Below are 19,448 nucleotides of genomic sequence, written 5' to 3' on the forward strand. Positions count from 1 at the left end.
ACCCCAAATGGTACTGAAAACGGGCGCGCTGGCGTAAACGTGCCAACATGCGCTGTACGACCAAGTGGGGTGCCCTCCGCCTGGGGGTTACAAAAGGGCTGCTGGGTTCCCACCTCGCGACAACTACTCTGATCCAGCGGGGGAAAAAAAAAATATGCATATACATACATATACATATATACATACATACAAAGTGAAATGCAAATATAAAAAAGCGCACACACGGGGGGCAGCCAACACAAAGGGGCGACGCGCTCCCCCCGTGTGCTCAGCCAGGACGTTCTCTCGCCAGCCCCGTCCGCGCAGCGCGAGGGGAGTGACAATGCCTGGGTGCGCAAAGCAGAGAGGAAGGAAAAACTGAAAAGGAAAAAAAAAAAAAAAAGAGAAAAAAAGGGGAGGCTAAATGAAAGGCAAGAAAAATAAGAAGCAACATAAAAGGTAACATAAAAGGTAACAAAAGGCAAGCGAAATAAAAAAAAATCGCAAGGATGCCTTCCATTCGCGCGAACACAAATACGTGCCCTCCTTGCCTGCAAGCGAAGGCATAAAATCCGAATGGCGCCAAGAGGATTATTGCTCATGCGCGCAGTGCTCACCTCGCACAAGGGGGTACTCACGGGCGACGCGAAAAAATGCGTGAACGTGAATATGCCCGCGTAGTCGGCATACCATTCTGGGCAGCTTTCCAAACTGGGTAAACCGTACGATCATAGCTGTGCATTCCCAACGGTGATTCCCAAAGCGCGCGTTTTTGAGTAGCACATACAGAGCAACTTCCAGAAAGCGTACTCCCTTTCATGCGCGCGAGGGAACTGCGACTGACGCCCGCCGAGCTGAGAAGTTTTATTCCCCTTTTCGCCGCGCACCCACGTGGGTACAAAAATAATACGTACATATCATTTTGGTGGGTCAACCCGCTTGGGAAGAATCAGCTGTGACGCTAGCAACAGGAGTGGTCCACACGCCTGGGCGCGCCTCCCTTTTATTTTCTTTCCCCTAACTTCGGACGCGTCCCACGCGTCGCCTCGAACTGAAGGCAGGCAGCACAGACGTACACACATACGCGCAGACGTACGCATATACTCACACATACTTACCCGTGCGTGACACACGATGGAGGAAGAGGGGAGCATAAAGATAAAAATCAAAAGCATCGACAATGAGGAGTTCGAGCTGGCCGTGAAAGGAGAGACCAGCGCGGAGGAAATAAAGAACACCATTGCGGAGAGGAAGAGCGTAGACAAGCAGGACATCCGGCTGATCTACCAAGGGCAGTGCCTAGCCAACGAGAAAAGCGTTGCTGATTATAACATACAGAATGAGCATATCATCCATTTGGTGGTGAGGAAAAAGGAAAACCCTGCCGGCCCGAATGACGAAAATGGGAGCGCCGCAAACGCCTCCAACACCGCCAACGCCGCAAACACGGCCAACACCGCCACCGCCAGTGCAAACATGTTTCGGAGCAACGACGGGAGCGTGATGGGGGACCCCCTGCATATAAACTTCAGCTCGAACGTCCACCTGAACAGCAGCAGTGGGAACATCCCCAATGGAGGCACCGCCTCTAACATGCCCAATGGTAGCGCCAACCCTAACGCGGGGTCCTCGACCACTCCTCTGTACTTCACGCACATGAGACTAACGCGGAACGACAACATGGATGGGGACCTCATGGGCCAGACGAACATCTGCTCCCTGCTGAATGATATAATGAGTCAGGTGAATATTAACCCGAATTTTATTTATGGGGCGGCGACGGCGGCTGCCACTGCGGCTGCGAATGGGAATGCCGCGGGGGTGGGAGGCGGTCTCGGAAGCGGCATGGGGAGCGGTCTAGGAGGTGGCCTCGGAAGTGGCCTTGGAAGCGGCATGGGGAACGGCGAAAACATCTTCACCGCGGCGATGAGGACCACCGGGATAAACCTCAACTCGAGTGAATTCGCCGCGCCCAGCTACGCGAACGGGGCGCATGATCAGAAGAGCGAGCCGGCGAACATGAACACGAACGTGAATGCTAACGTGAATGCTAACTCCAACGCGGGGGCGGGGGGGAAGAGCCATAACGGCCACAACGAACCAGACGGTAAAACGCAAAGGCAAAGGGGCACCAAAGGAGGAGATGGTGGTGGACAGGGCCACGCGGGAGAGAGCAAAAGCGAATCCTCATCGGATGTTAGCAACGCAAATGACAAAGGAAACGATGCAGATTGCACAAAGGAGCAACAGAAAAAAATGAAGAAATTAAAAAAGAAGAGAAAGAATAACAACAAAGATATGAAGGTATCGAATAAGCTCAAAAAAAATGGGAAATACCATTTTGGTCTTTCAAGTAAGGATGACAGCTCCAGTAGCAGCCACTCCGGTAGCAGCCACTCCGGCAGCAGCCACTCCGGGTCGTCCCTCCTGTCAGCTGACACCACCATGAAGGGCGAGGAGGAAAGGAAAAAGGCACTTAAGCTGAAGAAGCACAGCAAAAAAAAGAAACTCAAAAGTAAACACAAGAAGAAGAAAAGCTACGATTCGAGTAGCTCCTCCTCCGGGTCCGAGGAAGATCAGCATGCGGGTGAAGAGGCGGAGGAGGAGGACGAGGACGACTATGACGATGACGAGCTATCCAAGAAGGAGAAAAAGCACCGAAAGAAAGAGAAGAAAAAGAAAAAGAAAAAAAAGAAAAAGTACCTTTTCGACCCCAATTTTTTGTACCACCAGAATTATATGTACCACCCGAACAGCATTAGCCACGCGAGGATAAATAATCACTTCAACCATATTTTCAGGGGAAGAAACGACTTGAGGTTGGCTGCGGCGTACCCACCGTTTGTGCTGGACCACGGGGGGAGACCCTCTGTGGGTGGCCCGTTCTACAGAGAAAGCAGGAACAGCCTCAAGTACGGCAGGGACGAGCTGAGCGAGACGAACGAAAACGCGAACGGCACGAGCAACCACAACATGGCGGATGAGTTGGGCAAGCAGAAGGAGCGGAGGAAGAAGGCGCACAGCAGCAGCAAGGCTCTGTTCGGGGGCGCCGGCGCGCAGGACAATTTGGCGGACCTGCCGGGCGGCACAGGTAAGGGCGAAAGGGAAGAGTACCACCATTGCAGCTGTCACTACTGCTTCTTTCACCACTGCCGCGGTCACCGCCGCTTCTTTCACCACGGCCGCGGTCAACGCTGCTTCTTTCACCACTGCCGCGGTCAACGCTGCTTCTTTCACCACTGCCGCGGTCACCACTGCTTCTTTCACCGCCTCTTTCACCGATGCACCCCCCCCTCGCAGGCGGACCCATGGACGAGCACAGCTACCCACCCCGGGGCGCGTACGCGAACATAGTGCCCCTGAGCGACACGGAGAGGAACAACGAGCTGGTGCGCAACGACTCCGTGCGAACGAACTCGAGAGTGGCCCTCAACGAAGAAGAGGGCGGCGCGCTCCTCTCAGACAACAACTCCCTATCGGCGAACATGCGATCGATCCAAATGTCTAGTGACAGAAGAAATAGTGCACTAGGGAGAAGCGACCTGAAATGTTTAAACGACGCAAATGACTCGGAGCACAAAAACATGGAGGTGAACATCCCATGGAGAGTAATAGAGCAACTGCTAGTCCTCCTAGAAGAAGAAACAGGATACCGAAGACCCGACCTCTCCTCCTACATCAATTCCTACCATAACACGAATTCAATTTTTGTATTCTTTTACCTCTTTGTGCACATAAATAATATCATTAACAATATAATCATTCAATTTAACCACTCGAATTTTATGAACAATGACATTTCAATGTCTTCCTTCTCCAGGATAAGCATCATTCTGTCCCTCGCGTCGGTCGTTTTCTCCCGTCTCTCCAATTTCTTCTTCGTCTTCTACGACAACGTTTATTGCAACAACTATGGGAGACACTACAGGTACTCAGATCCCATCAACCATGCGTTCTTTAGGGAGCTACGAAATTTATATTATTCCAATCACGGGAGGAATGCCCACTCGAGTAGAAGCAGTAGGTTTTACCAAAATGATGTCTTCCCGAATGGCAACTATGGGCATGGAAACGTGGGTGCCTTTCCCCATGACCCCTCATCTTACCTGCACAACGTCACCGATGGGTATTACCCCCTGCCGTATAACGACTTGAGGAATCATGCGAATAGGACGAACCTGCAGCAGGAATTTGAAGACTACTACAAAAACTACCTTAACACTGTTAAGGGGAATAAGAACATGCTGTTGAGGAAGGAATTTGCCGGCCATAAGGACAGGAGCAACAATGGGGAATGCCCTCAAGGGAAGGAAGACGGTGTGAGTAGCAACCGAGTAGGCAAAGGAGACAAACTAGGCAATCCAAGTGCACAGGGAGAGAAAAGAATGAGTAGCAGGTTTAGGCAAGCTGGGCAGTGGAATGGTACCGCCAATAACGCCTCCAACCATTTGAACAACGGCGCGAACGGCCATTGCAACAACCCCTTTTCGAATTTCCCCGGACAGGCTAACAAGTCGCTGCTCTACCCCGGCCTTAAGAAAAGGAGCGATGAGAAGGAGGCAGAAAAAAAAGGCAGGGATGGTCCCAAGCCCTACCCCGTGAAGGAGGCGCTTAAGGACGGCCACTCCTACAGAGGCTACAGCAGCGGCGACCCCAACGAAAGCAGCAGCAGTGGAGGAGCGGGCGCGGCGGCAGCGGCGGCAGCAGGTAAAATTAGTGAGGCGCCTCCCACGTACATACATAAATACATACATATATACGTACATACATACGTACGTACAAAACACATCGGCGCCACCTTCGCCAGCGTTGCCTCCCCACGCTAGTCGTCACCCCCTGGCTAACCTCCCCCCCCTAACCGCATTCCACGCAGGACTGGGAGCCCCCCTGAACCACTTCTTCAACAACCTGGTTAGAAACAAAAACGAGGAAAGGGAAAACGGGAAAATGGCCAGCAACGGAAGTCCCCCCAAAAGTGAACAGCACGAAGATGAAGCAAAAGGGGATGCCCCAAACGCCACCAACAGTAACTTCGCCTCCTGTGATAGTAACATGGACGATATGTACGACGTGTCTGACGATGGAAAGGAGAGGGAGGCCCTCAACATGAAGGATCATCACCCTAAGGGGGAAGATAAAGATGGCAAATATGCCGATAAAGGGAAAGGCACACATCCGGGTAGCATCCCTCAGAAGGAAAAACCAACGGACAAGCATACCACTCCACAGGGCGAAAAGTCGCCACAACAGATTGTGCCACAAGGCGGTGATATAAAGAACGCGGCCAGCAGCAGAACGGATAGCTCCTCCGTCACGGACATTAGGAGGCCCCCACCTTTGAACAGCGCCCCCCCCATGCCCAACATGAACTTTTCGAACATTTTAAATTGTGTGCAGAATCAAATGGCCGGGGGAGGAGGTGTCGGCATGCAGACGGAGCCCCCTCGCGATAAGGTAACTCGAACGTGCATGTGCATTTGAGCATGTGCATTTGAGCATGTGCATTTGAGCATGTGCAAAAGTGCGTAATTGTCTGCCTGTGTGTGTTCCCATGGAAGTGCATGCCGCGACACCTGTGTGTTTCCCCCTCATCTCGAACAGTTTGAAGGAATGCCCGAGGAAGTGAAGACCAGATATAAAACGTGGGTGGAGAATACGCAGATCTTCTCCGGACAGGTAACAAAACAGTTTAGCGGCTTTCCCCCGTTTGGTTTAGCTGGCGAGAGGGCGGTTAAGGAGACACATATGTACATGTATATGTATGTATGCACATATACATGTATATTGTTTTTTTTTGTTTTTCCCCTTAGATGATCAAAATTTGCAGAAACAGGCGCCCGTTGAGCAACGCATACATTGGCGACGGCTCGTCCAAAGATGAAATCTCTTTCAGCAATTTGCTGCCATTCCTGTGAGTTTGCATGCCCGCGCGAGCGTAGCAGTTTCCCCACGCGAAATGTGCACACTTATACACGCCGCAAATCTCGCATACACTTCCGCACACCGCCCACCTCGCAGCTGGAAAAGGAACATGAGCACCATAAACTTGGACGTGAACCTGGAAATATCGGACGTAAAAAGAAAGAAGAGCAGAACAAATCCTTTTCTCACTTTATTTTTCCATCTTGCGCACATTTAAACCGTTACATTATGCTTCTTTATTTTTTTTTATTTTTTTTTTTCCACAATTTTGGGACAGGACCTGATAAACGCCTTCGACATGCACGTGCTCGAGTTTGTAAAGAAGTCCATCAAAAATAACGAAGACTATAAGTTGGAAAAATTTAAATATCCGAGTAAGTGAGAAATGGGGAAATACGGACCGACCCAAGGCGAACTGCCCCTGGGATGCCAGCCGAGGAAGGGGAAAAAAAAAAAAAAATGGCTACACCTATGTCGCATGAATGTGTTATAATAGGTGGCCGTTCCGGTGTGTTTCCCCCTGCAGTTGCTTATCTGTTCATTTGCCCGTTCACACATTTTACCGTTTGATCGTTTGATCGTTTGCCCATTTGGCCACTAATTTGCGTATCTTCATTTTTTCCCCCCCACAGCCCTCTCCCTGTGCGAAGAACTGTTTGACGAAATGGAAAAAAAGGATAAGTAAATCGAACTGGCATAAAACGGAAATGAGTTCCACCCCCTTGCATTTCGCAAATTTGTGTTTACCTACATGAGTTTTAAATTTTTTCTTTTCTTTTTTCTTTTTCCCTTTTTCCTTTTTCTTTTTTTTTTCTCCCCCGTTTTTACACGCGCATCAAACGTACGTACGATTTACACGATGCTGCAAACTCGGCCGATGATGCACAGCTTAGCGAACTTAAACTCCAAAAAGATTTTTTTTTTTTACATCATTTTGATAGCCCCTTCCGGTTAAGTGAAATGTGAAAAAGGGGAAAAAAAAAAATGGAAATTTGTGCCGCATATTTTTTTTTTTTTTAAGTTCTGCGCGAAGAAGTAAGCTATAAAAACGGCATTACAATAACGGAGGTATAATGGCCAACCTGTTTGTGTTCCCAACGTTTGTCACTTTGAGAAGGCATCACTTTCTCCCCCCATAGGTGTGGTGAAGGTAGAGCGAACACGTTCGCCTTACATTTTGACGTAGCAAAAGGGGGATATACGTAGCGTGCGGGGGTGTGACCCCCTCTGCTGTGTGCAACTGGGGAGGTGCGCAGCGCAACTGTGTGGCCGGAACGTAACGCATATAAACGGATGTAAATCGCCACAAGCATATGGGCAATGGAATTTGCTTCCCTAAACCTCAACACATCTGGCACGCGGAAGAAAAACTGAGAGCAGATAATTGGGGGTACAGAAGGGGGAGTCCTAAAGGGGTGATACTATAAAATTTGTCGCCCTCCCCCTGTTATGGTCGCTCTGCGTGCACCCTTCCTTCATATGATGCCTTCCTGTGACTCCCCACCCCTGCTGATGATCCTCAGTCAAGCGGCGTGGGGGAGAAACCCCACGGGGAAGCGATTCCTCTTGCGCGTCCCATTTTTTTGGGGGGTGTGGAATACACGGGCGTGCGCACAGGGAACAAGGGGGATTTGCGGAGCAGCTGTACTCCAAAGGGACAAAGGGGTATGCACGAGGGTGTTCCCCACCGCAGCTATGGGGATTCTCATAATTTCGCGTCGTTCAATTCGCGTCGTTCAATTCGCGTCGTTCAATTCGCATCGTCCGCTTCGCCCCCCTTCTATCCACTCCTGTGCTTCTTACCTACGTGTATACGCTCTGCGCACAATGGTTCGGCAGGCGTCGCCCCAGGAAGGAGGGGGAGAAAGAGGGAGTCACGAGAAAGGGGGAACAAAGGGGCACTCCCCTTCCCGCCAGCAACTACGTAGCCGCCTCCCATTTGACACTTGCGCTTGTAAAGGCGAGCCTATATTTGTATCCTTCATTCCAAACTGGATGCTGCTTCCTCCTGCAGTGATGTGAGGATATGTAATGGGAAATGTGGAGGGCGCCCTCACCATTCGTGAACTCCCTGGTGCGAACCGTCTGCGTGTTGCGCGTAGATATGACCGACCATTCGCTTTGGCACCTTTTTACACTCTCGTGTCCTGCTGCCTTGCTGCCCTGCGTGTGATGGCTTCCCCCCGCCAGCCAGTAGCCGCTTAGCGGCAAAATGATGCGTGCCCGCTTGGGGGGAGCACCGTAAAAAGGAAAAAGGCGAATTGGGCCAACGGGCGGGCTACTCAGATCAGCCCCGGGGTGTAATAACCCACATGGATGACCACCCAACTGACCATTCGAACGAACGGCGGAACATACCAAACGAAATGCCCACAAAAGAAAAAAACACACGGGAGTACATCCAAACGTGCTATATTAAATCCACTTTGTAAACTGCGCATGCAGAGGGGATGGGAAAAAAAATGCAATTTTCGCATAGCACTCTTTTTCCTTGTGCCGCATAACGCCGGTTCGCGTTCACGGCAAAAAAAATAAAAAATAAATAAAAAAAATAAAAATAAAAATAAAAAAATAAAAATAAAAATAAAAAAATATATAAAAAAGGCGTACAAACTTTTATACGTTCGCAAAACTCGAGGCGAAATGCTAAACGCGTAAAAATTAAATCCACCAAATTGTTTTTTTTTCACGCATTTTTTGCAAAAAACATCTTCCCATTGTGCCAGCATTCGATTATGCCATCAGTCGATTATGCGATTGTTCCATCGTGTTGCCACTCCATCGTTTTATCGTTTTATCGTTTCACCGCTTCACCGTTCCATTTCTCCATCGCTTAGGCGATATTTCTGTCACTTCCCGCAGTTTTTTATTTTCCCATTTTCGCGCGGCAACGTATGATTGTCGTGCGGCACTGCGGAAATAAAAAGCGCGCAGCGAAGCGAAGCAAGGAAGGAAGGAAGAAGCTAACAAAAAGCGAACGAACAAACGAACGAACAAACCAACTGCCTACGTTCGAAACAATTAAAACGTAGAGGTCACTCCCTTGCGTATGCATTTGCGTAGCCATTCGCACGTGAACAAATTTTATACGCACGAAAAAAAACAAAAAAAAAAAAAAAAAAAAAAAAAAATACAAGGTTTTTGCGGCATGCCCAAATAAGGAAAAATCCTTATCGCGAAAACGAATCAGCGGAAACAAGCAAATGAGCAGTTCTCTCCTTCCAAACAAGAAAGGGAAAAAAAATTCGCGCGTTTTCTCATCGTACGGGTAGTCATCACGCTCCATAGTTTGTACATTTGAACATCAATTTGTTTGCGGTCTGTGGATCCTTTTTTTTGTTTTTTTGCCCCCCTTTTGTGCTACCTTGAGAGAGGCTCCGCTATCTGGGTTGCCGGAAGTCTTCCACTTTTTGTCACTGGGCAGGTGTTCGCACACGGGCGCGTTGGAGCGGCCCCGAGCAGCGTCTAGCATCGTTTAGCAGCGATAAGCAGCGATTCGCACCGCCTAGCAGCTATTAGCAGCGATTAGCACCGCTCGCCTCGCCTCACCTCCACTCAGCAAAATGAGCCACCTGAAAATAAAGCGCGGGAACTTCCTGTTCACGTCCGAGTCGGTGAACGAGGGGCACCCGGACAAAGTCTGCGACCAAATTTCGGACGCCATTTTGGACGCCTGCCTGCGGGAGGACCCAGAGAGCAAAGTGGCCTGCGAAGTGTGCGCGAAGAAAAACTTCATTTTCATCCTCGGAGAAATAACAACCAAAGCAAAAGTGGACTACGACAAGGTGGCAAGAGACGTTTTAAAGCACATAGGATATGATGATGAGAGCAAAGGGCTGGACTACAAAACGGCAGACATCAAAATATATATTGATGAGCAGTCCCCAGATATTGCCCAATGTGTGCACGAAAATAAGAAGCCAGAATTGATAGGTGCTGGTGATCAGGGGATTATGTTTGGCTATGCCACTGATGAAGCTGAGAATTATATGCCACTGACTCATCACTACGCCACCTTACTAGGAAAACGATTAACAGAAGTGAGGAAGTTAGGTATCCTTCCCTATTTAGGACCAGATGGAAAGACCCAAATAACTATAGAGTATAAAAATAAAGGAAGCTTCGGTGGACATATGGAACCCCTACGTGTACATACCATTTTGATTTCCACACAGCATGCAGAAAATGTAAAATATGAGCAGCTGAAAAGTGACTTGATAGAGAACGTAGTGAAATACGTCATCCCGGAAAAGCTACTTGATGAGGATACGCTGTACTATTTAAACCCTTCGGGAAAATTTGTACTTGGAGGGCCGGCAGCAGATGCGGGGTTAACGGGAAGGAAAATTATTTGTGACACGTATGGAGGGTGGGGTGCTCATGGCGGAGGTGCCTTCTCCGGAAAGGACCCATCGAAAGTAGATCGCTCAGCTGCGTACTACTTACGTTACATAGCGAAGTCCCTGGTTGCAAATAAATTTTGCAGAAGGGTCCTAGTACAGGCATCATACTCCATAGGAATTGCTAACCCAATTTCGTTGAATGTCAATTCGTATGGAACGGCCAGCACAGGATATACTGATTACGACTTGGAACAAATTATTTTGCGAAACTTTGATTTGAGGCCTGGATTCATCATAGAGGAGCTAAAATTAAAGGAGCCCATTTTTTCGAACACGTCTGCCTATGGCCACTTTGGAAGAAGCGACAATTCGTTCAGCTGGGAGAGGATAAAGGACCTCACCCATGAGAAGAACGTGCTCAAGAATTGAGTTTCGGGCGGTGGTTCCAGCGGAGCCCTATAAGGCGGCGAGGGGGGCCCTTCCATGGAGATTCCTTTGTTGGAGACTCCTTCGGGGAGACCTCATTGAGAGTGACCCTACCCCTTCCGGGAGACCCCTTCTGTGGAAAATCCTTCGGGGGAAACCCCTTCTACGGGGACCGCATCGAGGGATACCTCATCGAGTGACCCCTTCTGTGGAGACCGCTTCTCCCCCCCACCCAACAGAATAAAAAAAAAAAAAAAAATCACCGAGTTGCCCACACAGAAGTAAACCCCACATGCAAAACTACCCATTTAGACACTCGCCGAGAAACAAGCGAAGACAAAAACATGCTGAACAGCACCAGTTGCGCGCGTGTTTTCCGACTTTTGATCTTTTGCAATTATCCCCGTTTGTAATTAATAAGATTGGAAGTTGCAGCTCCTTTCCCGCCGCAGCTGAAATGGCATTTTGGCAGGTGCAAAGTTGGTACCCCCGCGCCTGCGCCGCGCGTTCCGCCGTGTATATTCGTACAAACCCAATTCTGCACACGCACGCGTAAGCAAGCGTCGTTTCATTTTGCACCCCCTTTTTTTTTTTATTTCCTTCCCCCCCCCTTCACCTTTAATTAACACATGCGCGTGTGTACGTACGTATGTGAATGTATATGTACATATGTGTGTGCCCCAAAAAAAAAAAAAAAATGTGTTTCCATCCACAAGGAAAAGAAAAAAAAAAAGAAAATGCCACTCCTATGTTTTTGTTTTCGTTGTACTCCCGAAAAATGTAATAACATTTGTGCTAGTAACAACTGTAGCACCAGCATATGTTGTTGTATTTTTCGTAGCCTTCACATTCGCCTTTTTCACCTTCGCCATTTACCCCCCCTTTTTCTCCTACCAATTAGGGTTTATTTCGTTAGAGTTGCATGTGTATATGCGTGCGTATATGCGTGTGTGTGTGCGTGTTTGTGTGTAGGTACGTGCATGAGCCTACCGAGTCTGCACGTCGGGCTGGGTGCATTCGCCCGGTGCGCGTAGGCACGTGCATGATCGCATAAATGGCACGTAAGTGAACGCATAACTAGGCGCGCAAGTGAGCGCAAAAATGAGCGCCAAAAAGAGCGCATACATAAGCACTTAAATGAGCACTTAAATAAGCACTTAATTGAGCGGGTAAGAAGCTCGTGGATACGCACCGGTATATGGGGATCCCACGTGAGCTTCGGTTCAGTGTTAGCCAGTCTCCATCAAAGAAAAAGGACCAATTGTTAGGCCCCGTTTTGTACGTACACTTGGTTTTTTTCCTTTCTTTTCCTTTCCTTTTTTTTTTCGCTTCATCCAAGGCGAGGCACTCTGTCGGCTCACGGCAGGGCGGCCCTTCTGTGGATAACTATTCACGTTGTCCCCCAAAAGATGCCGAAAAACAATTTACCGCTCACTCAAGAGACACGTTTTCCCGTCTGATACGTCTCCGTTTGTCTGCTCAGTTAGAGTTCCCATTTTTGTTTTCTTTCTTTCCTCCTCTGCTTTGCCATATTGTCTCCAAGGTTGCGACTGCATCGCTTTGCCTGGCCCCCAAAGATGCCAAATAAAAACAAAGCCTCAGGAATGGCGAGGCGGGGCCTTCTTCTCCACTTTGCACTGTTCTGTTTGTCGCTCGTTGCAAAATGTAAAGTGCCCAATGGAGGGTATGAACATCTGCATAGCAGATTTGTGCAAAGTAAAATTAACGTCTTGACGTGGTTGACCAACGTGTACGTAGGAGGGACGCCTTGACGCGTTTACGCGTTGCCTCTTTGAGGGGGAGACGACAGAAGTAGACCCACTTGTAGCGAACAGGTGAATCTTCACAATGTTGTCTTCCCGTCCGTGTCCGCCTGCCTTCTCCCCCCACAGAATATACCCATCCGAAACGCCCAAATATTTTAAAAAGCATTTGGATTACCGTAAAGAGAAAGGAAAAGGAAGAAACAGCCGCTTCGACATGCGCCAAAAAATGTCGATGATGCTTCTACCCCGCTTGAGACTTCCCCCCATGCATGCTCATGCTTCCACTTTTTTTTTTTATCACCCTAGGAGGGTAGGTGTACAAAAGAGGAGCAGCCGAAGAACGCGCAACAGTAGAGAAGTGTCTACCTTAGCAGAAGCTAAAATAGCTTAGCAAAAGTAAAGCAAAAAAAAAAAAAAAATGCCAAAAATTCACACCCCTTTGTCTCCCTCCGAACGCACTTTGGCTCTCCCCCAAGATGTCGCGAATACTTTTTGAAGCCCACGTACGACCCAGTCGATCTGAGTAAAGGACTCCACAAAAAGGATGCAAACGATTTGTGTTTCGTTGGTCCCACCTATATACGTGCAGTTTGTAGGCAAGTGAAACCATCCCATATGTAAACCAATTCCACACTGTGGCATCTCCCCCTTTTTTTTTTCCTTTTTTTTTTTTTTTTCCGCCAGATAACCAATGGCTCCAAACGGACAACTGGCAGATGGACAATGAGAAGGCAGTGATAGAGTACAAGGGGAAGGACAGCTGCAGAGAATCAGTAATTAACATAATTCAGCACGCGGAGTGTCTACACTGGGCGTATACGTGTGTGTGTGCATACGTGGAGAGATGGGTGGGGGTCTTCCCCCATTTCGGCGCCCACTGATAGGACAAGTTCATCTCCCCTGTAGAATCATCCCTTTCCCTTTGGATGGCTAGACAACAGGTTAGTCGCCCCATCGTAGCAGCAGATGTGAACGTAGTCACGTGAAAGTGACTATTGGGGGGGGTGGACACTCCCCGTTAGTAACCCCACATGTGTATTTTTTCTTTTTTTTTTCCTCACAATTGCGCTAATGCCCGCAGGATGAGCACCCGGACGTCTCTAATCAAAAGGGATTTCTTCTGCAAGGTGAGCCGGATAACGTGCCCTTCCGAGGAGCGCCCCGCGTTCGTTTGGCTTCTTCACCCATCAGACGTACATCTCCTTTCTCCCGTGCATGCACACCCGTGTTAGAAAACCATAGCCCAAGTGGAGGTCCAAATGAACGACGCGCAGTCGTGCGGGCTAATCTTTCGAGTCGTCGGGGAGCGCAACTACTGGGGGCTGTTAATAGACAACAAGATTTTGAAGCTCGTTCGCGTCCGGGAGGGCGAGTTGTTCATACTCAAGGGTAGGCAAGGGGTGCACATGCGCAGTTGCATATGCGTACGTGTGGGGAGGTGACCTTTCGGCGGTCTCTCCGGGGGGGTCCCTTCCTCTCTTGCTTTTTCATTTTACGTACATGGGGCAAAACACATGAGGGAAAAACACATGAGGGAAAAACACATGAAGACAAAACACATGAAGACAAAACACATGTAAGCTTCTCACCTCCTCCCCCTTCTTTCCCATTCCCACCTTAGAATTCAAAGAGCTGAAGATTAAAAACGACGAGTGGTACGTCCTATTCGCGCAGGAAGTGATAAAGGATATAAAAGTTAAAGCGGGGACGTACGGCGACCTATCCGTTGATTATCTAAGGAGAAGCGAAGACGAATCGGAGTACAGCACAGCTAAGCAGGTGCGTCTGGGCGAGGAGGGGGCCACATGGGTCTGCTGCCTGGTCGGGTTCTCCCACCCGTTGACAGTGTCATTTAAGCGATGCTGTTTTACCATTTCTTTTGATTTGAAGCGAGAAAATGGGGGGACTGCCCCATCTCTCATTTGTGGCACCCTTATACGAGTTCTCTCCCCCCTCACACTCTCAACCTTTCGCAGGGTGCGTTTGGACTGTTGGCCAACAAGGGGAACTGCAAATTTAGGAACATCGTAATGTTCATTGGGGGGGCGAAGCGGCGGCCTCGCCGGTCTGCACAGTTGCCTCAGTGTGTATCAGTTTGGTGGCAGAGCGGTTGGCCGCATCGCTAGCCGCTTCTCTAACCGCTTCCCTAACCGCTTGGCCAACCGCTCCTCAGGTGCTGCGGGGGAAGAAGTGGAGCACGGAGTACGAACGGCTGAAGAAGGGAACCCCCTCCCTGCTGTACAACCTGGAGGAAATAGAGTCCCTATATGAGAACGTTAGAGGTGCATTTTGAGGGCCTCTACTGTGGGGAGGCACGCAAGGGGCAAACCAGATAATTGACGTCCTACGTGGAGGCGAAACGCGCGTGGGGGAGGTGTAGAGCGGGTTCTTCACTTCCTCTCCTTCGCCCGTAACTTGCCTCCCCCGTAACGTCCCTCCCGCTGAGACCTCAGCTATGCCAAAATGGGTTATCCTTGAAAGGCTTCCTCCTTCCCGCCCTGCCGACAGATTGGTGCCCCCAGGCGTCCTTATGTGAAAGGAGTAAATACGAAAATGGGAATGTTTAGATGGCCTACGTAGTGGGGGTGCACACGTAGGGTTTCATCACGCATAGGCGCGGTCGTTCTTTTTTCCCTCTCTTGTTTTCTCTCTTTTGCTTTCTCTTTTTTTTTTGCTTTTTTTTTTTTTTTTCCCGCTTTGCCTCAACTTTGTTCCCCTAGCTGCAGGCGCGCGTGCCGCTTCACTCCCTAAGTCCGCAAAGGGTGCCCGCGCGAGGGGGGCTGCCTCTCAGTGAAAGCGGGAAAACCACGCTTCTGTAGCTGCATGTGTGGAAGCAGTACCTCTCCCCCTTTGCTAAGTTGCGTTCTTGCCCGTTTTTGCGTTTTTTCCCGGTGGCCGCGCCAAACACAGGGGAAGCTTCGCTCCCACTTCCTCCCACGGCCGCTACTCACACCACATGGATCGACGCGTGGTGAGCCTCTTCATCGACTTCTTCGACTCGTACTCCTACAACATCGTGCACTACCTGCGGAAGGTAAACGGGGCAGAACCGATCGTAGTGCACCCAGGGGAGCTGACCATTGAGGATTTTCTGAGCAAATATTATTCCCAAGTAGACAATGTGGTGATCTCCCCAGGGTATGGAAATCCCCAAACGGGGGAGAGCAGCGGAAACGACTTAATCGCAGGGATGCTGGAGAGGAGGATTGACCTTCCCATCCTGGGCATTTGCTATGGGCACCAATTAATTTGCCACCTCTATGGGTGTAAAATAAAAAGAGTAAAGAACATGTTCCACGGGGACACCAACGTAATTTATATTTGCAAGTACCAAAATGTGGCTAGCGATTTGTTTGAAAATGTAAAAGACGGGTTCAAAGCGACGTGTTATAACTCTTTAAAGGTGTCCAAACGGGTGAGGGACCCCTTGCGGATTACTTGCTACTCTATTTGTGAAAAGGAATTCATAGTCATGGGCACGCAACATAAGGACCTCCCCTACTACACTGTGCAGTACCACCCCGAGTCTATCGAGAGTGATTTCAGCTACACATTTTTTGAAAACTTTAAAAAGATTACCCTTAAAAGGGGGGGTGCATGTAGGGGGAGACAACCCACTGTCAGCTATGCAGACCACCAACTGGCCAGTAAACACCTGCGGGGAGAACCTCCAAGAAAGCTGCCCAAAAAAGGAGGTACACCAAATCAGTGGAGAATAAAAATTGTAAAACTCTCGGGGGTGCACAACTTGCGTAATTTCTCGCACGCCATTTTTAGAGCCATTTGTTACGACCCTAGTGGTGTGTCTTTTTGGCTGGACAGCAACGGGGAAGTGTTGGTTGCCCCCCCGGGGGGAAGCTCCGTCGAGGGCCAACACGGTGGGGGTGCCAGTGCGGGTGGGAGCCACGCACAAAGCAGCCATGTGCATAGTAGCCAACCGCTCAACAGCCAACTGCCCAACAGCCAACTGCCCAACAGCCAACTGCCCAACAGCCAACTGCCCAACAGCCAACTGCCCAACAGCCAACTGCCCAACAGCCAACCGCTCAACAGCCAACCGCTCAACAGCCAACTGCATAACTGCGGCAGATTTTCCTACATGGGGAACGCCAAGGGGCGTTTAAGCGAACTGGTGGAGTATTACTACGCGGAGGGGGGGGGAGGGCACCAAACGAAAGGCACCATCGTTCAGTTGGGGAAGGGGCCAAGCGACGAATGGTACCGAGTTAGGCACCACAGTGAGGACCCAAACAACTGTCTGGTGCATCACCTGAGGGACAGGATAGACCGCCTCAAGGGTAACTATAGCATCCTCTTGGAGGAGGTCAAAATGGAGAAGTGGGATGGCACCTTCGGTGGGTGCAGAAGGAACTGCGGTGAGGGCCCGGCGGACTGCTCCACAGGGGGGGAACAACAACAGGGAGAAGACGAAGAGGAGGAGGAGGAGGAGGAGGAGGAGGAGGAGGAGGAGGAGGAGGAGGAGGAGGAGGAGGAGGAAGAAGAAGAAGAAGAAGAGCCCCCCCAAGATGGGAACCCCTATGGAGGCTACCCCTATCAAGGCTACCCCTACGAAGGCCACCTCCCTAAAGGGGCAATCGAGGAGGACCAATTCGTGACGCACAAAAACTCTTGCCTCTTGGGCTACTTTGGCTTCTTCACCTACGAGTACAATAAGGAGACCATGAAAATGCTGTATAAAAAAAAGTGGAAGAATCATGCAGAGGGTACGGACTCGAAGAGCGCCATCCCAATTTCGGTTTTTATTTTCCCTCAGAATTTGATATCCCTCGATTTGGTTAGCAACACCGTTTACCTAATTTCGCTCGAACCGGAGGAGGCATCTGTTAAGTCTCCGCTGGGGCACTTCCACCCCTCTTGGAGCAGCCAAGATGTGCAAGACATCCTGCAGTACAACGCCAGATGGAATTACAAAGCCATCCGCAAAATTGCAAAAATTGTGAAGGCAAAAATGAGGTCTTATGAACATGGTCAGGTCCCCTCTTTGTGCATCCCCCCGGAGTTACCCCACACGGAGGGAAGCGGGAACAAAATTATATTTCGCCCCCTGGTTGGTAAAGATAAATATATGGAAAATGTAAAACGGTGCAAAGAGTACATTGAAAAGGGGCATTCTTACGAACTTTGCTTAACGACCCAATTTCGGGGGGAATATTTCGGGTCGGATGGTAATGCACCCCCTGTAGATTTTCTAAATGTATATTTGCACGTAAGGAACGTCAATAAAGTCGCCTACAGTTGTTACATGCACTACTGGAGAGAGCTCCACGATGAGGCGGTACCTCTTGCAGTAAGTGCCAACTCGGTGATCGATACGCATCTCCAGTTCACCCTCATGTGCCTCAGTCCGGAGGAATTCCTCCGAAAGGATAAAGACGACGTCCTCTTTAGCAAACCAATCAAAGGGACCATCAGGAGAGGAAGCTCTGTCGAAGAGGATGCAAAACTGAAAGGGCAACTACTCAATAGCAAAAAAGACAGAGCCGAAAATCTTATGATCGTCGATCTGACCACCAACGACTTTCACAGGATTTGCCAAACGGATACCGTCCGTGTTAGCCACTTGTTTCAGATTGAGAGCTACGCGTATCTCCACCAAATGGTTTCCCAAATAAGAGGAAGGCTTCTCCCTGGGAAATCCTTTGCAGATGCCATTGTCAACGTTTTTCCAGGCGGGTCCATGACGGGCGCGCCCAAGCCCATATCTATGGCGATTCTGCAGAGGTGCGGCGGTACAGCGGCGGAACGGCGCGAGCACTACCACGCAGTGCGCGCCGCAACGTTGCCACCCCGTTCCCGGGCACACCACACCACTGCTTCCTTCGTTACACCCCCTCGTCACACTCCCTTCCCACCCGCGCAGCATCGAAAAGGCCCCCAGGGGGGTTTACTCCGGGTCCATTGGCTTCATCTCCGTCCAGGGCAATTTCATCCTTAACATCGTCATCCGCACGGCTGTCGTGCAAAGCAACACGGTAGGGAGGCAGGCAAGCGTGAAGGAGAGGCAAAAACTGCACATTATTAGCTGCGACCGATTGGCATTCATTGGACTTTTTTTTTTTTTTTTTGTTTTTTCTTTTTCTCACCCCCTTGGCAGATCTCCATCGGGGCCGGTGGCGCCGTCACCATCAAGAGTGATGAGACGGAGGAGTATAACGAAATGCTCCTCAAGTTTATGAGCGTGGCGAGACCAATTTGGTAAGTCCTCCAGTGTGCAGCTGAAGGAATATCTGTGCGTCCATGGGAGCGGCGCCCATTTGGCCTTTGCGTACACAATTCGGTGAGGAAATGTTGCGATGATGTGGGTTAAACGAAGAGGCGTACATTTCTTCGCCAATTTTTTGCAAACACGTTGCCTCATCATGATCACCATCGTCATCACCACCGCCACCCCTGTTGCCTGCGCAGCTCCTACCTGAAGGAACGACACAACGTCCACGTGGAATACAAACTTTAGTAAAATAGCGGATTTTTTTTTTCCTTTTTTTTTATCACTCCATTTTTTCACTCACCGGAAGAGGAGTAAAAAAAGAAAGAGTGAGGGAGTTTCCTTTTTTTTTGAGCCCTTTAAATGTATAGCGTTTCTTTCGAAGGGGTGCCTAGGCTTCTTCCCCCCTGGCGCGGGGCGAATGCAAGCAGCACATGTAGCATATGACGTGCAGTAAAATGCACTGAGGAGTACTCCTATGCAGGCGTTCTTAGCGCCCCGCCGTGCTCCCCCTCCTCTGCAGCAGGCACACCAAATAAGCACCGTTTTTTTTTTTTTTCTTTCAAAGAAGTGTACCCACCACTCTGCGTACCCATGGTTCGTGGGCCCCTTCACGCCGCTATCCTTTGGGCACTCCACTTGTGCGTGGAGGGGGCGACCAAATGGAGGCGACTTTTATGTGGTGCTCTCTCCTTCGGTACTTTTATATAGCGGAGGGGGGGAGACGCTACATAATGGATGCCACATGCTGAGTGATGCATATCGGCAGGGCGGTGTGGCTGGCTC

The 19,448-nt window shown here is 49.7% G+C and overlaps 3 protein-coding genes across 3 annotated transcripts, besides 7 other annotated features; all 3 read left to right on the plus strand.

Moving 5' to 3' along the window:
* The first annotated feature begins 440 nt into the window (after positions 1–440).
* Positions 441–6,827, plus strand: PVX_099520 (ubiquitin-like protein, putative). Its single transcript, XM_001614704.1, has 8 exons — positions 441–3,070; positions 3,280–4,686; positions 4,853–5,433; positions 5,581–5,655; positions 5,790–5,890; positions 5,998–6,052; positions 6,179–6,275; positions 6,534–6,827. Exons 1-8 carry the CDS (start codon positions 1,114–1,116, stop codon positions 6,584–6,586), a joined length of 4,326 nt encoding a protein of 1,441 aa, XP_001614754.1. The 5' UTR covers positions 441–1,113; the 3' UTR covers positions 6,587–6,827.
* An 833-nt stretch (positions 6,828–7,660) lies between these two features.
* Positions 7,661–7,680: a microsatellite.
* A 774-nt stretch (positions 7,681–8,454) lies between these two features.
* PVX_099525 (S-adenosylmethionine synthetase, putative) lies at positions 8,455–12,830 on the plus strand. The gene has a single exon (XM_001614705.1). The coding sequence runs from the start codon at positions 9,465–9,467 to the stop codon at positions 10,671–10,673; it is 1,209 nt and encodes a 402-aa protein (XP_001614755.1). The 5' UTR covers positions 8,455–9,464; the 3' UTR covers positions 10,674–12,830.
* Positions 12,831–12,986: 156 nt separating this feature from the next.
* Positions 12,987–13,069: a microsatellite.
* Positions 13,070–14,029: 960 nt separating this feature from the next.
* Positions 14,030–14,054: a microsatellite.
* A 672-nt stretch (positions 14,055–14,726) lies between these two features.
* Positions 14,727–14,762: a microsatellite.
* Positions 14,763–15,392: 630 nt separating this feature from the next.
* PVX_099530 (para-aminobenzoic acid synthetase, putative) lies at positions 15,393–19,233 on the plus strand (the record flags this gene model as incomplete). Its single annotated transcript, XM_001614706.1, has 3 exons — positions 15,393–18,178; positions 18,318–18,429; positions 18,552–19,233. The coding sequence occupies 3 exons, from the start codon at positions 15,393–15,395 to the stop codon at positions 18,654–18,656; spliced, it is 3,003 nt and encodes a 1,000-aa protein (XP_001614756.1). The 3' UTR covers positions 18,657–19,233.
* Positions 16,228–16,310: a microsatellite.
* Positions 16,509–16,611: a microsatellite.
* Positions 17,174–17,336: a microsatellite.
* Positions 19,234–19,448: the final 215 nt, after the last annotated feature.

The sequence above is a fragment of the Plasmodium vivax genome, chromosome 7, assembly GCF_000002415.2.
Source record: "Plasmodium vivax chromosome 7, whole genome shotgun sequence".
Taxonomy (NCBI): Eukaryota; Apicomplexa; class Aconoidasida; order Haemosporida; family Plasmodiidae; genus Plasmodium; species Plasmodium vivax.